This window comes from Petaurus breviceps, unplaced genomic scaffold (genome assembly GCF_028583685.1).
Source record: "Petaurus breviceps papuanus isolate PSGF00001 unplaced genomic scaffold, PetGlider_PUasm1.0 207, whole genome shotgun sequence".
Classification (NCBI taxonomy): Eukaryota; Metazoa; Chordata; class Mammalia; order Diprotodontia; family Petauridae; genus Petaurus; species Petaurus breviceps.
The window spans coordinates 24,412,632-24,429,461 of NW_027185850.1; the positions used below are offsets into that span (position 1 = coordinate 24,412,632).

Below are 16,830 nucleotides of genomic sequence, written 5' to 3' on the forward strand. Positions count from 1 at the left end.
TTGCCATTAAGGCTCATTTGGTATAAAGGTAGTCATCTCTTAGGATGAAGGTATTTCTTCTCTCTGAAATTCTCCTGGAAGAAAAATGAAGCATTTTTTTTCTGTCAGAATTTATTTTCCCTTGGTTTTCATTCAATCAATCCAGACTTTTTGGAGCAGAGTTTTCTAGTTTATTTGACTAGGCCAGCCCTTCCAGAGTCAGAAGGCTCATTTTTTTCAAGCCCATCTTGGATGTAAGTCTGATAGGACCTTGGGAAATGAAGCTAGGTCGGCACCTGATGCTTTCCCTCCCTCACCACCTCATTCCAGTCTGTAGCCACTTGTCTCATGCAGGAGGAAGGAGCCTCAGGCCTAGAGAGAGTTGCAGATTTGTCAGGGTCCCACAGCCAGTTGTTAGAAAAGCTGAGATTTAGTGGGGGCTAGGTGGTGCAGTGAACTCCACCAGCCCTGGAGTTAGGAGGACCTGAGTTCAAATCTGGCCTCAGACACTTAACACAAAAACTAACCTTGTGACCTTGAGCAAGTCACTTAACCCGAATTGCCTTCCCCCAAAAAGAAAAGCTGAGATTTAAGCCCGAGGCCTCTGCCTCCAAGTCCAGAGTTCTTTCCATTAAACAATCAGAAGCAGTCTGTTGCCTTGAATAAATACATTTTGCTTCAAGTCTCTTTTCTTCCTTCCAGAAACACTTGATACCTTGGAAAAGTGGGTCACTGAGATCTTCTCCAACATCCCAAACAAGTAAGAGATTTCTTTATATTTAGAACTGAAAAGCCGTCTAGTCCCGTCCCCACTCCCTCATTTCTTATGAGGAAGGTGGAAGTGAGATGAATTGCCCAGGGTTTTACTCTTAGGCCAGGACATTTTCCAGGGGTAACAGTTATAGAAGGATATTTGCAAAGTGGGAGTATTTACTGATTGCTCATGCAAAGATCTTGTCTTGTTTTGAAGTGTTCATATCTATTCAGGGGTAACAGGAGCAGACTGCCTGCTCTCTTGATATCCATACAATTTTGTGAGCTTTGAGGAAGGCCCTTTGCATGCTGGGGTGGGAGGACAGATCCATGTGGTGCTCAGGATGGGCTGTAGCAGTTTTGCTGTTGGAAGGAACACCCAGTGCCACCAGAGTGTTAATAGTTCTTTATTTTGTTGAAAAAGAATTACTGTACACATTGAGATTGTTTGTCTGGGCCCAGCCACTAAACCGTAGTGAGGATAGAGAGTTACATATTGGGTGGTGAGTGAGTGACCAAATGGTCTAGCTCAGGGGTGGGGACCCTCGAGGTCATGGGTCCCTCACCCCTTTTTAGTATGTATATTGGGCCTGAGGTCGGGATGATGAGACTTACCCGGGAGTTATTAGAATTCAGGGTATATGAGAGCTCATGACAAATTCTTTTGACCTGTATAGGGATCAGATAGACCTGCTTGGAAATAATTATGTAGAATAGGGCTTCTTAACCTGAGGAGCATGAGTCTTAAAAAAATTAAACATTTTGACGTTTATTTTAATATATTTTTTTTTCTCTGTGATCCTATAGATTTTATTTAATGCATTTTAAAATGTGGTTCTGAGAAAGATTACAGCAGCTTTACCAGACCAGTTGTCCAAGAGAGTCCAAGGACACAAAATAGGTTAAGAACCTTTGGTTTAGAAAGACTTTGCCACTAACTCAAAGAGATTTGTTTTTCTTTTCAGTGGGTTGCCTAAACCAAATTTTGGCCATTTAACGGATCCATTTGACACGCCAGCATTTAACAAACTGTACAGAGGTTTGTGAAATTCCTTTAACATTTTCTTTCAAACTTTTTAAAGTTCTTTTATGGCAATGAGAATTGCATAGCATTAGGACCAAGCACTAACTAGAGGCAGCCTGCCCGCTTGCTGTCTGGATGATCAGCTCTGGCCTCCTGCTGCCCCCAGCCTTAGTGAGTGCTTAAGAAGTCCACTCCTCCTCTCTCTGTCTCTATTTTCATTAAGATTTGTGACTCTAGGCTTTGTCTGGTGTGTTGACACAAACTTTATCAAGGATAAACATGGAAGGAAAAGAAATATTTTCTTAGTTAGCTTGTTTCGAGGCTTAACTGTTCCTGTTAGCACATACCTTCTTGTTTCCTTCGTATTTTCCTTTTGCTGAACTAGGCCCTGTACAAGGTCCTTGTCCGGCCTCTCTTTCCCCTTTCTGTCCCTTCTGCAGGGTCTGTTTGGATATCTGTCGTAACCCCACCTTCACCTGGAAGCCTGCCACCTACACATAATCTGCAGTGGTCTGCATGGTTACTGCTTTTTAAGTTACTGCTTTTTCTTTTTTTTTTTTTTTAAAGCAATCGGGGTTAAGTAACTTGCTCAAGGTTACACGGCCAGTTATTTCTGGGTGTGGTGCTGAATATCTGAGCCCGGATTCGATCCCCAGGTCATCCTGAAACTGGAGCCGGTGCTCTTACTTGCTGTGCTACCTGGCCTCCCCAAGTTACTGCTTTTTCAACTTAAAGATCTATATAGGAAAAAAGTCCTAATGAACAAGAAACTCATTTGCATTAGTTTAATTCCCTTCTGTTCTTGTTAATGTGATGAAGTTTATTTCAACACGTCTCAGGAAAAGCCCCAAAGTCACAAATCTCCGCAAAAACAGCAGGAAGTGGAATTCTTCTGTCCCTAGGATGGTCTCTTCAGGGTGTTTTAGACAGAATGATTCTTGCCTTCATGGCCAGCCCCTTTGGGAGTCAAAAGCAAGAAAGTGTGTTCTAATGACTTCTAGTATCATTGTTCATTGACTTTATCTGAGTCTTTCTTTATAAAGTTTTTATTTATATTGTAGCTATTATGCACATTATTCTTTTTTCCTATTTTCCACTGTGTATTAGTTCAGACAAGTTTTTTCCTGTTTCTCTGAATTCTTCATATTCACATTTCACTGCATCCACATATAAGACAATTTGTTTAGCTCTAATATAATGATAATAATATTTATATAACACTTTAAAAGAACCTTACAAATATTACCTCATTTGATCCCCTCACCTCAGCCCTGAAAGTGCTATTATTATCTCCGTTTTACAGTTGAGGAAACTGAGGCAAACAGTTAAGTGACTTGCATAGGATCATACAACTAGTGAACTTCTGAGGCTAGATTTGAGCTCAGGTCTTTCTGACTCCAGGTTCTGCACTCTGTTCACAGCACCTCAGCTATTGAGCAGACCCAGGAAGCAAGTAAGCATTTATTAAGGGCCTGCTCTGTGCCAGGCACTGTGCTAAGTGCCCAAGAATACAAGGATAGCTTAAGGCCCCCAGACTCCAGTTTCTGCTCTCAGGGCGCTCTCAGCAGAATATCTGCTGTTCCAGATAACACTGCCATGAGTGTTTTTGTGCTGATAAGTCTTCCTTTGCTGACGTTAATTTCCTTGTAATATAAACCCATTTGTGGGATTGCTGTGTCAAAGGACATGAACAATTTTGTTCTTGGTTTATTCATTTGAAGAATTTTGTCATTCTTCTTGTGCAAATACAAGTTGACCGGAAAGCCATTTTCTAACCACCCTCACTGAAGTTTTTTGCTCTCCCACGGCCCACCAGGATGAGAAGTTTTTTCTCTTTTTTTACTGTTACCAGTTGCTTTGGGTTGAGATGACACCTTAGAGTTTTTGACATTTGCATTCCTTAGATTATTAGCGATTTTAATGCTTTTCACGTAACATTGTTTGCATTTCTTGAAATCACTTCATATCCTTTGGTCATTTACCTATTGGAGAATATCTCTTATAGATTTGTGTCAATTCCCTTAAAATTTGTTTTGGGGGGATATCAGATCTCCACACTTAAATCCTATTTAAATTCATTTAAATCCCCTAAATTAAATCCCTTTGTAAACAGATTGAACTGCCTATTTTTTTTTTTTTTTTGTTTTTTTTTTTTTTTGGCTTTTTTATTTTTTGGAGGAGGGAAGGTAGGACATTTGGGGTTAAGTGACTTGCCCAAGGTCATATGGCTAGTTTTTGTGTTAAGTGTCTGAGGTCAGATTTGAACTCAGGTCCTCCTGACTCCAGGGCCAGTACTCTATTCACCTCCCCACCTAGCCACCCCCTGAACTGCCTCGTTTTGACTAATCCTAATCCAAAAAGTAAAAGAAAGCAACTTTCTGTTACGGAATGCTGTTTTAATTTACTTTATTATTTTAATCTGCTTCATTAGCCCTCAGAGCTAAATAAGCACAAAACATGGTTAGAATCCATCGCCGCAATCCCAGGCCATGTTCAGTGTGGTACATACCATACCTCTCCTCTCTCATCTCTACCAAAACATTGTTCCAATAATGCTTGGAAGCTGTGAAATTCTCTTCTTAATTTTTATGTTGTGACTTTTTCGGAATTTGTGTGTGGAATAAAATGCTCTTCTCACTTAGTATCTTAATATGGTCAACATAGTTCATCTGGCCAAAAAGTTTCAGGTGTTATTGGTGGAGATCTGCCCTCTCCCAGCACCCACCAGCATTCTTCTGTCACTTAGATGGTTTTCCTGAGTGGTTCTGGGTAACAAAATTCCTCCCCTGATGGCCAGCCTCCATTTTTGATCCTTTTAGTCCTTAGCTTGATGATCAATGACATTAGTTAGTGTCTGCTGGCTTCTACTCTCCTCCCTTCTACCTTCCTGCAGGCCCCAACTGAGCCTGTGTTCCACTGGGGCCTAGCCTTAAAAACCTATCCCTGCCTCCAAGCAACAAGGAAACATTGGAGGATTACTTTTGTGGAAGATTATAAATCTATTCTTCATTTATCACAGTTCTGTAGTGTTCCTGTATACTAATAGCTTAGTCATTCCCCTGTCACTGGTTGCTTCTACTATGAAAACCTTGTCTCCTAATCCCTGTTTTCCTCGACCTCTTCACTTGCCAGATTCCATGTTAACACATTCCCTTCACACCACCACTTTTCTGATCCATGAAAGTAAATTAAACTGTACTTTGCTAAAAGGGCAAGTGGCTATTGTTCCAGAAATATAATCAAATTGAATTGTGGCTAGTATTTTTGTGGATTATATTTGAATTTGTTGTAGCAATAAAATATTACTCACCATATAAACCCAACACTCTAAAAATTGCATTTTATTATTTTCTATTAAGAAGAATTTATTCCACCCCCAAAAACAAACAACCCAACCTAGTAACAGTACGTGTAGTCCAGGCAAACAGGTTTCTGCATTGGCCAAGTCCAAAAATTATCTATCCCATTCTGTATACTGAGTTAGTCTTCCTGTTCATTCATTTCATTGATCAGTGTTTGTAAGTCTTTCAAAACTTGTTCATTTTTATAATGTACCTACACTTTTTAAAGAAAGAGTCAAGGCCTTTGGAATAACATATATATATATATATATATATCTAAAATCTCTTCCCATTTAGTGGTTCCTATCAGGAAGGTCCATGCTTTGACCATCACGTGGGCTCTTCCTCCCCAGCAACAGCATTATAGGTAAGGTTGAAAAATGTGCTCATTAATTCTGGGCAATCTCAGTCTTGGAAACATGAGGCCCATTATGTTATGTGTGTGTGTGTGTGGGGGGGGCGGGGGGAAGATTGTCCCTGCTTGTTTTTGGAGCTCTGACATGCTGCAGGGAGTGGCAAGTCCAAGTGGGAAAATGTGAAGCTCCTTGTACCTATGGGCTCAGCTCTTCCTCTGTTCAGCCTTTTAATGATTCTTGTTAATATTCATTGGTGTCATTAAGGTATTATTTTCTTTTCTGCTTATAGAAATATTGTACTGGCATGTCAGTAGCCATAAAAATGGAGCCTGTTCTAGTCATGTTTAAAGCTTAGTAACTCAGTGAGTGGAGGGGGAGCAGTGAACCCGTGGGTCGATGGGCCCCCACACTACTTACTGCAGCCTCTTTCTGGGCCTCTGGATCGAGGATGATCCCTCAGATGAGGGAAGAGATTTGACTTCTGTACCTGGATACCTGGGGCTGCTCGTCTTAATAGGAGCATTCAGGATCAGCTAGTTAATTTTAAGGGAGACCCAGAGGAGTGGCACATCGTGGAGGCTGCTTGAACACTAGAGTTGAGGGGAGTGAGTAGGAATCCTCCATGATGTTATGATGAATGCTGTGTCCGGTTCAATGTACTTTTACGGAATCCTGCAGAGATCGTGTGTTGTCCTTATTTGGTTTGTGCTGGCCTTTCTTCTGGGGATAGTGTAAGCCAACTTAGTCTACTTAGACTATATATTTTATAGTTAAGAGTGCCTTAGCCTAGAAGTGTCAAACCCCCAGCCCACCAGCAAAACTCACCAGGGTGGCCCCAACCAGATGAAAATATAATTGGGAAATGTTTAACAGCATAAATAAAAATACAGGACAACACAGATAATGTTAATTTGTGGTTTTCTGAATCAGTATGTGACCACAATCACTGCTCTAACAGGCATTAAAATTCAAAAGCAATTTTGGGGGAATAGTTAAAACTTGAAGCCAACATTTTCTTTTTTGTTAAAAAAAAAACTTGGAAAAGTTGGTGTGATATTCAAGTTGTTGCTTTATGTAGAACAGCTCTCAGTGAACCGTAAATCACAGGACACATAACAGCGGCTGACATTGACTTTTTGGAGGGCTTGTGCATTTCTTGTTTTGTTTTATTCTCCTACTGCCCCTTGAGAATAGGCACAGGGCACAATGGGTTCCTGCTTAATCTTACGCCTACTGGATCTCCTAATTTCTCAGGCTTGTTCTTTTCATCCTGTCTCACCTCTGCATGCAGCACCTTTGCAGAGTTTTGTAAATATTTGTAGAAGTGGCGTGTTCCTAGAAGTGTGTTACCGCTTGGATAAAACAGTCGTGAAAGTCGTTGAAAAACGACTCTTTATGCTCTTCTGGTGATTTCAGAGAGAAGTTAAGTCTTTTTCTGTTTATGTTGATACTGTAAGCCTGTAGTACTTGAGTAAATGAGTCTTCCAATGATGAAAGTGTATTTTCACTTCTATTCCCAAACTTATTGTTATATCAGTCAGTGTATATAATCTTTGCTTTCTGAATTGACTTAGAATGTTAATCTCTGTAATGTGTTTTGGTGGATATTTATCTCTTTTAGGGTGAAGCCTCTTCATTATATCTCCTGGCTAGTGGGACATGAAGGCAAAGGTAGCATCCTGTCCTTTCTTAGAAAGAAGTAAGTGTTTTGTTAACTTCCAGGAATGAATGATGTTTGACTGGGAGGGGCGGGGAAGGGAAGGGAAGGAATAAGCCTTTATAAAGTACTTACTCTGTGCCAGGCACATGTTAAGTGCTTTGCAAATATGATCTCATTTAATATTGAAATGGAAAATCATAGATTCCAAGACTCGGAAGGAAGGGATAGACCTCGGTAAGAATTAAATTATACCCTACTGGTAAGGAAATTGATTGTGTGATGAATAAAGAATTACCTATAGATAAGATTAAAGAATTATAATAAAGGTTTATGAACTCATAGGGCTTAAGACTGAAAGGCTCTGAGAGCTCATCTAGTCTAACCCATTTGTGTAGAGAACTGAGAGAAGTTGAGTGTTGGAGCTTGCCTTCAGTTATAGGTCCCTTGACTCTATATTCAGTGCTTTGGGATATCCTAAAAATGAAGAATGGACCAGATTCTTTCCAGGGGCTCAGGTGGGTCTGTGTAGACACTTTGACAGACTGTCCACTTTTGTCATTCGTTCCTTGCTTTTAACTTGTGCTAAAGATTTTTATACATGGCACAGACTGGACCATCTGAGTCCTTTGACTCTCAGTTGCAACAATTTGCCTGTTTAGCACTAACCTTATTAGATAAGCACATTGTAACATCAATGAAATGAAAATTTCATTTACTTTAATGTTTGGATTGTCTTTGTAGAGCAAATCCTATTTAAGTTAATTTTGGTAAGATACATATATATAAATATTGATGTGTGCATCTTTTTCTTTTTAGTTTCTTTGTAATCATTGTAATACTCTAGAATCAGAATTGAATAATTGAATTGACACCCAGGGTAAAATATACACAGTCTCTCGGGATTAGCCTTGAAAAGGGTTAGGGTTCAGGTTAGGATGGTTCTACTCAGCTCTGCCTTGGTGTACTTGATTAATAAAGGAAAACTGGCAAGAAGCCATGGATCTCTAAAGATTTTATCATCTCTGTTCATCTCCCATTTCTTGGATGATCATCTCAAGTGACATTAAGATGCTGAGGTGCCTACAAACCCAAACAGTGACAGAACCACAAGACGCCTTGTAAAACGCTACAAAGGCCCTAAAACCCATCCCTGCGGATCTCGGCCTCCCTTCGATGCTGGCAGAGGGCAGAGGTCAGGCTGGTGTCTCCCAAAGGGGCGTGTCCATGCCAGCAGGGAAGCTTTTTCCCATTTTCCTTATCTCTCAAGTAGAGACAGTGCAGCAAACTTTAGCAATTCAGCATCGGTTCAGTTGTTCGTTCGGTTGTTTTTCAATTGTGTCCAACTCCTTGTGACTCCGTCTGGGGTTGTCTTGGCAGAGACACTGGAGTGTTTGCCATTTGCTTCTCTAGCTCATTCTACAGATGAGGAAGCTGAGGCAAACAGGGTGACTTGCCCAGGGTCACACAGCTAGGAAAGTGTCTGAGGCTAAGATTAGAACTCGGGAAGAGGAGTCTTCCTGACTCCAGGCCTGGCACTCTAACCACTGCACTACTCAGTTGTTCTCAGGTATCAACCAAGAAACCGAGAAGAGAAAAAACCTTGCTTTGAATTCCTATGTATGTCTGTGGTTGTAAGACTGCAGCTGGGTGTAATGGATATTAATTGCAGTATTCTCAATGTTGGGAAGTTGGTAGTGTTGTCTCACCTGAGAGGATCTAGTAGCTATGCTTTGGTCCTTGATTTTCAGAGCTGTGACTTTATGTGATGGGTAGCAAAAACTTGGATGGGGCCCTGATGGGTGGACAAAGGCTAGGGGCTTTGGCTTCTCAGAAGCTCTCAGAGCAAGTCATCCACAAAGATGGCGGAAGCACCTTAGGATAGAACTGACGTAAAGGGAGCCTGGGCTTCAGTAATAGATGTTCTAGGAAAGCAGAGCTTTGCAATGGCCCAGGTCTGCTCTCAGGGAGGCAGTGAAGCAGATAGAAAGAATACAGGCTGCCATCAGACTCTGCTCAGGGCTGTTGGGAAGGGCGCTCCTGGTGCATTCCCAACACAGCCCTACCCGTGTTTCCCTGATAATAAGACCTATCCTGAAAATAAGCCCTCCCCTTACTGTGTAAGATTCCTCTAAAATAAGCCCTCCCCCGAAAATAAGCCCTATTGAGATTGCTACTGTAGTGAAGGTGATCCCCTGCGCTATGCGCTACGTTACGGTACCCTCTGTATGCACCGTCCCCCCCACCCCCCGTGAAACGCACGCCGCGCTCCGAGCTGCATCCAATCAGAGCTGTAGCAGTGAGCGCGTCATCCTGTTCTTTATTGAATTCATTATTGAATAAAGGTACATTTTTTTGTTCACATTTACCTGTTTATTAAAATTGCTGTCAATGTTCATTAAAATAAGCCCTCCCCTGAAAATAAGCCCTCTGGTGTTTTTCTGTCCAAAAAAATAATAAGACAGTGTCTTATTATCGGGGAAACATGGTAGCAAGGGCCAGGCTCAGCATTCTCTTGCTGGCCTAGGCATTCAGGGAAGACTTGTGATTGTCCTGCTCTATCTGGAACCCAGGGCCACAAGTGCGCAAAGGAAGGAACCTGAGTCATCAATCATGTTTCTGCCTGGTACACTAGTGTTTAGACAGGAAAATGCTTAGTATGTTTTAGAATTTTTATAAGAAAAGACTGAAACCAAAAGGCTGGACCCTTACACAATTAGCCTTTAGCTATCTTGAGAATTGACTAAGCCAGAGTCAGCCCCATTCCAGGTGACTGAAGTGTTGCCATACTTGCTTCTCTGGGGAGGTGTGAGGATTTGTTTGGAGGAGTGCCATCTCTGTCCCCTCTCAACATCGTGTGCTCAAAATGTTTAAATAGTTGCTTTGGTTATTGGGAAAGGGTTGATGTCTTTTTGAAAGCGTAAGTAGACACATTGCTTCACATTTAGATTTTTGTTTGATTCAAAATTCGCCATAGGACTCTTGTGTCAGGAGAGCCTTGTGGTGATTGCGGATTTCAGAAATATTTCTTCTGTTTTTTGTTTTGCTTTGTTTTCAAATTCATACATTGGTTTCCTTTTATTTTATTATTTATTTAGCCCTGGGCTGCCAGTTCATTGGTGAAGGTCACTCTAGGAAAGCAAATGACAATCGTTATGAAATGTGTCCTTTTGGGAAGTTGTCTGGGGCATGGAGAAGGGTAGAGTGACTTTTCCTGGGTCACACTGACACCACACACCAGTTCCTCTGGGCCTGGGCTAGCCTTCTGTACAATCTGGCTCTCATTCTTTTATTAATGGTTGAGATTTCCTAATTAGACCTGGAAGGCTCTGTTAACTAATAGGAAACATCACAAATTACTACTTCTGGCATATAAATGGAATTATTTCTTCTGTCTGCAGGTGCTGGGCTCTTGCATTGTTTGGTGGGAATGGTGAGACAGGATTTGAGCAAAATTCTACCTATTCAGTGTTCAGTATTTCGATTACGTTGACTGATGAAGGATATGAACATTTCAATGAGGTAAAAGGTTTCACTGTAAGGCCATGTTTTCTGTTGCATAACATAAAATTCAAAGACTCATCTAATGTTTTGTTTTTAGGTTGCTCATACTGTGTTCCAGTATTTAAAAATGCTGCAGCAACTTGGACCTGACAAAAGGTAATGAGTGCTTCTCAGAGGACTGCGGGAAGGAGTGGTGGGCTGTTTACTCTTGTGGAGGTGCGTTCAGGGTAGTGGACATGCTGAGCAGTGGGTACCAGAGACCCCCGACACGTGCCAGAGGCCTGGCTCCTTCTGCTTTTTCTTTCTCAGGGGCATCGCTTGTTCATGGTCTTGAAAGGGGGATGTACCTTCCTGTCGGTGTTATGGTCCCCCGAGACCTCACTCTTTCCATGTTCTTGTTCCACCCTCTCAGCCAGTCTGTAGCTTGCACCATCCCTTTTCCACTCTGTAATTGGATTCAGATCTGGTTCCCAAGCACTTTCGTGTCTCTGACTGCCACCCGAGTGTTCCTCCGTTGCCTCTGCATCTCACTTGGAACATCCCGAGATGACCTGGTGGGCAGGGCCCGATTGTCTTTTGTGTCTGTATCTGCAGGCTGCAGGACAGGCCTGGCCCAGAGCCCATATTTAGGGAAGCTTTGTTGACAGACTGAACTTGGGTGACTCCTTATTTGCTTCAGCCCTTGCTTTGTCTTTCTTAAGTTCTCTGGAGGGAAGCCATCTGAGGCATTTACAGGGGAGTGTAACCAGAAGGGGCCCTTGAGCTGAGCTTCGAAGGGGCGAATGAGGTGTTCTGAGGGATGGGGCTGGTGGTAGAACTTCAGGGCCTGAGAATAGTGCACGGTCCCAGTTTGTCTAGAGGGGAGAAGGTCCACATAGACCTACAGCCACCTCGTGAAGGACTCTGAAAACTAGACCAAGGGCGTTTAATTTTATCTGAGAAATAAAAGCAAGCCACTGAGCAGGACCGCACCATGGTCAGCTCTGTACTTGAGGGGTCTGGTCATAGCGGCTAGTGGAGGCTGGAGGCCTTGGCGGCAGGAGCCCAGGTGAGAAGTGAAGAATGGCTGAACTAGAGAAAAGGGGATGGATGTGAGAGAGGTTGAGGAAGTTGAATATATAGGACTTGGGAGCTGATGGACTAGAGATGATCAAAAGGTCCGCCATGACTCAGGTTGTGAACTTGAGCGAGGGAGAAGGATGGCATAGAGTCCTAAGGGAGATGGGGAAGATTTAGAGGGAGAGAGAATTCTCTTTTGGACATGCTGAGATGGCATTTGGTGATGTAGGCCAGGAACTTGGGAAAGATGAGGGTTGGGTAGAGAGGGGAGGCATCTGCTGACAATCTAGGGGATCTGCTGAGCTCTTTGAGCGAAGACAGTGTAGGCTGGAGCCCTGAGGGACCCCCATGCCTAGTGGGCCTATAATATGGGTGATGAGAAGCCTGTAAAGAGGATGTCCAAAACAATAGATCTGGCAGGAAGGAAGAGGAGGACAGAGCAGAATCATGAAAACCCAGGGAGGAAGGAAGAAGGTGTTGAGCGGCGTCCTCTGCTCTGGAGAGGGTTATAATCCCAGTCATCACCATAGGAATGCCGAACGTTTAGATGGTGCTTGATTTGTGCTCCTTTGACTCTCAAAGTATTTTAGAGTCTGATTTGGTCCTCAAAAAACCTCATGAGGCCAATGCTTTGATTATCCTTATTTTGCAAATGAAGAAATGGTGGCTGAGAAGGAGGTAAGTGACTTGTCCAGGGTCACAGAACTCTTGAGGGTCTGGGACAGCCTTAAACTCAAGGCTTCATGACTCCAAAGGCCAGCACTCGAGCCACTCTCCCATTCATGTTTATATTCTTAGGATAGGTGAAGATGAGAAAAGAACATTTGGTTTAGCAGTAAAGAAATCGCTGGTGATGTAAGAGAGAGCAGTTTTCATTTGAGTGGTGAAAAGTCAGATGACAAGGGACTGAAGGAGGGGTGGGAAGTGGGAAGGTAGAGGCAGTTAGTGTTGGCAGCTTTTGTAGCTCTTTGTGAAAAGCAGAGGAGATCAGAAAAGGGCCAGAAGGAGTGACAGGGTCCGTCATGGTTTTTAAAAGCTGGCGGAAGTCTGGCTGTGTCTCTAGGCAGTAGGAGGTGAGCTGGTAAAAAAGGAGAGGTGAAGGGATGTGTCCGGTGCAGGGCTTAAAAGCTAGCGTTTATTCAGGTACACATGCGGTCTTATATCGTTCCTCCCTGGAGGTAGGTGGTGTTATTATCTTCCTTTTATAGATGAGAGGGCACTGAGACTAAGAGGGTCACAGAACTAGTGGGGGCCTGAGGTAAGACTGGAACTCGGGGCTCCCTAACTTCCATCCAGCACACTGCTGACTACACTATCTATAGCTGCTTCATGACCAAGAATTCTGTGCAACTTTGGAACTTTCGTTAAATGCCTCGGGCAATGAGTTATGTTTCAAAGATAAAGCAGGACTGGGCATCCTCAAGGAGTTTAGTCTGGTGGGGCAGTAAGACAAATCTAAATTAACATGATATGTGTATAGGAGAGGTCCAGCCAGAACATCGTGAGAAGTTTGACAGAGGACCAGTGATTATACTGGAGGGCCAGGGATCCAAAACAACTTGATGATGTGACAGTTCCTGAGCTAGATCTTGAAGGAATGAAAGATGGATTTTATAGAAATGTATGGAAGAGTTTTTTGACATGGAAGAATGATGCTTAAAGGCATCACTGGGAGCAGGGAAGGACAGGGTGAGCCTGGGGAAGAGCCACCAGCCTGCTTTGGTTGGCAAATGTGTGGGGACAGAGAGTTGGGATTCCAGGCTAGTGAGTCTGCATTTTATTTGGTGAGCGCTGAAGAGCTGCAGACTTTTGAGTGACCCATAGTGTTGTGTTTGTCTCTAGTGCAGGTTAGAGTTCCCATTAAATGTGTTTGCAAGGGTGGGACTGGGAGGCCAATTAAAGGCAATTTTTCTGGTTGGCCAGGCCAGGGGTAATGGGGCCTGAGTTGGGGTGTAGTGAATGGAAATGTAGGAATGGAAAGAAAGGTGTGGTTGGTGGATAGGAGCAGTCCTGGGATTAGACAAAGGTTGGTGGCTGGTTGGATGTTGGTGAGGAAGGGAGAAATGGGAATCGCAGTTGGTTTTGAAGGTTGAAAACTTGAAGCCTGAAGAATAGCGAGGCCAGGAACAGCCTTGGGAGATTTTAGGAGGTCATGCTTAGCTGGGTGCTCAGAAGGTTGAACAGGTTTGGGGCGGGGATAAAGATGACAGCAGTTTAGACAGCTTGGTTTTTGACTTGGTGGCCGAGGGAGAGCCCGTGAAGGGCTTTACGTAGCAGCCTGGCACAACCAGGCCTGCGTAGAAGTGAGAGTGTGGAAGAAGCCATCGATACAAGAGGCACCTAGAGCGCGGGTCTGCCGTCCTGAAGACTTGAGTATGACTCCATCCACAGACGTTACTAGCTGAGTGACCCAGGGCAGGTCAGTTCACCTGTTTGCCTCGGTTTCCTCTACAGTTAAATGGGGATGATAACATTAGCACCCACCTTTACCTCCCCTGCACTACTGTTGTGAAAATCAAATGGGATGTTTGGAAAGTGCTTGGCACAGTCCCTAGCCCACAGTAGGCACCTAATAAACTCTCATTTGCTCCCCCTTCTAGTATTCCAGTGAGAATGTCAGTAGTATTCTGATAATGTGATGCCCTCTCATTGTAATTTTCTTTTACAGAATTTTTGAAGAGATTCAGAAAATTGAGGATAATGAATTTCATTACCAAGAACAGGTACTGTGAGTCAAGCTTTTTTCAATTTTGGCTCTTGTCCTCATAGAAAGGGGTATTAACTCGCATTCCTCCATACTGAAAGTTTTATAAGCATTTGAAGTGTCATTCCCAGGTCCAGCTAAATCTCATTGACATCTGAAAAATGACCCTTATGTAATTAAATTCAGTAATAGAGTTAGTTTGGTGTGCTGTGACCTTGGACAAGTGCCTTACCCTCTCTCTGCCTGTAGAACAGCTTTGGTGCTAGCATTCACCAGCGCTGAGCTTGAGTTGGTTAGCCCTCCTCATCTGTGTTCTCTACTCTCATTGGTGACCTCATCAACTCCCATGGCTTTAATTCATCTTTTTTTCCACTGATGTCTCCCCATTGTGCATACCAAGCTCCAGTCTGGCCTGAGTCACAGTGCCTCACCACCATCTGCCTATTGATGACCCCAGAGTAATCTCAAACTCTGTTTCTAAAACAGAACTCAGCCCTCTGCAGAACTCCCCTGCTTCTTTTGAAAGTAAGGCCATCTTTCCAGTTTTTCAGATTTGCAGCCTTGGCACTATCCTTACCTCCCTGTTTCCCTACCCCTCATACCTCCAGGCAGTTCCAAGATCTTGCTGTTTTTACCTCCATACCATCTCTTGGATCTGACCCCTTCTCACGCCTCACTCAGCCAGTGCCTTAGTTCACAGCCTCCTCACCTGGATTATTGCAATAGCTTCCAGCTTGATCTTCCCTCCTTCATCCACCCAGTGCCCTGGTGCCAGGGCGATCCTTCTGAAGAGTTGGTCTGATGCTCTGGGTCACTCCTTGTCAGGCTGCCAGGACAGCGCTAGGGCTGCCATCACTGGGGGTTACAGGGTCTCCAACCAGATCTCTTTCAGCTCTTTCTTTGCTCTCATGTGCAGCACTGTGATAACACTCCTTTCCAACACTCCTTTCCACAGCTTTTGTTGGTGTAGGTTCTAGGGGTTTAGTAGCTGCCTCATTAATAAGTGGGGGGAGGAATGGAAGTTCCTTGAGTACGGAGGTGTCTCCCCTTTTTATTTCCATTCCCAGTGTTGGTCACGTAACAGATTCTTAATAAATGCTTCCTGATTGATTGACGACCTAGACTTGGAGTCTTGTGTTTGAGGGTTGAATTCTTTACTTGAGCAAAGGTCTTTCCTTCTTGGATCTTTATTTTTGACATTTATTTTAAAATGGGGATAATAATGCTTGCGTAATTAGTTCTTCACCAGTACAGAGGATGAACAAAGTGCTTTGTAAACTGAAGTGCTGTGGAAAGATGAGTTAGGATCATTACCAACATAGGCACCAGTGGACCCTGGGATAAGAATGGCATGAATCCTGTCTTACAGGACAGCTTTCCCAAGGGATTGAGGACAGCATGATTTGGAACGTCCTCCAGATAGATGTGAGTCAGGTTTGTGGAGATTCTCCTGCCTTTGGAGTGGAATGAACCTCTCAGGAGCTCAGAGTTCTCATCCTGGTCCCAACAGTAGCACACACACTATGTGGGGCTTTAGGTGTATCATTTCTCAGTTGATGGTGACTGGGAACTCAGGGGCCTGGGGATTGGTGGTGGCACAGCAAACACTTACCATCTTAAATGATCACACTGGAAGGAAGGAGGTGGTATGGTGTGGGGAAGAGTTCCGGGCAGGGAGTTGGATGGCTTGGGCTCCAGTTTACCTGGCAGACAAGACCCTTGGACAACTTAGTCCACTCTGCATCTAGCCTTCCATGCCCTTATGGATCCTCCTTGCTCTGGCATTCTGTAATCTACATTCTAAATCCATTCTGGTTCTGATAGCTTTACTATATTCTGTGTTCTAGTCCTTCTTTGTGACATTATTCAAGGCCTATGCCATCTAGAACCATCGAGCTTTTCAGCCTTTTTTCATACTACTGACTTCCACATGAACAAACGAATGAATAAAACACATGTATTAAGTGCTTATTGTATGCCAAGCACTGTGCTGAATGCTAGGAATATTAGTACACAAGTAAAGACAGTTCCTGTCCTCAAGGAGCATTCTAGTGATGGGGTGATAACATTTTGCTGTGTTGACCAACTCAATGTCATTTTTCACGTTGCTGTAATAAGATATTGGTCCTTTCCCTTTATTTTTTTTTTAAATATATGATTTGTTAATATTTTCTTAGATCACCACAGTATTCTAAGTATCCTTCCACCCCCTTCACCAGAGATCATCTCATATAACAAATAGTAGTAGTATTTATTTTTTCAATAATATTTTTTCCAATTGCATGTAAAAACAATTTTAACATTTATTTTTTAAAAATCTGAGTTCCAAATCCTTTCTTTCCCCTCCTTTCTCTCTGAGATGGCAAGCAAATTTTTTTTAATTGATAAAGGAAAGTTTCCTTTAAAGTAAATAACACAATAGGTAAACAGCTAGAACTCTGATTAAAAATAAG

General features: G+C 43.0%; 1 protein-coding gene across 3 annotated transcripts in view; it reads left to right on the forward strand.

Annotated features, from left to right (window-relative positions):
• The window catches only part of LOC138164987 (nardilysin), a 74,405-nt gene that overhangs the window by 31,654 nt on the left and 25,921 nt on the right, over nucleotides 1-16,830 (forward strand). For all 3 annotated transcript variants that reach the window (XM_069093008.1, XM_069093009.1, XM_069093010.1), the window contains 7 exons: nucleotides 682-739; nucleotides 1,698-1,771; nucleotides 5,395-5,464; nucleotides 7,075-7,152; nucleotides 10,512-10,632; nucleotides 10,712-10,770; nucleotides 14,342-14,396. In XM_069093008.1, coding sequence (XP_068949109.1) covers nucleotides 682-739; nucleotides 1,698-1,771; nucleotides 5,395-5,464; nucleotides 7,075-7,152; nucleotides 10,512-10,632; nucleotides 10,712-10,770; nucleotides 14,342-14,396 — 515 coding nt within the window. The remainder of the gene's footprint in view (nucleotides 1-681; nucleotides 740-1,697; nucleotides 1,772-5,394; nucleotides 5,465-7,074; nucleotides 7,153-10,511; nucleotides 10,633-10,711; nucleotides 10,771-14,341; nucleotides 14,397-16,830) is intronic.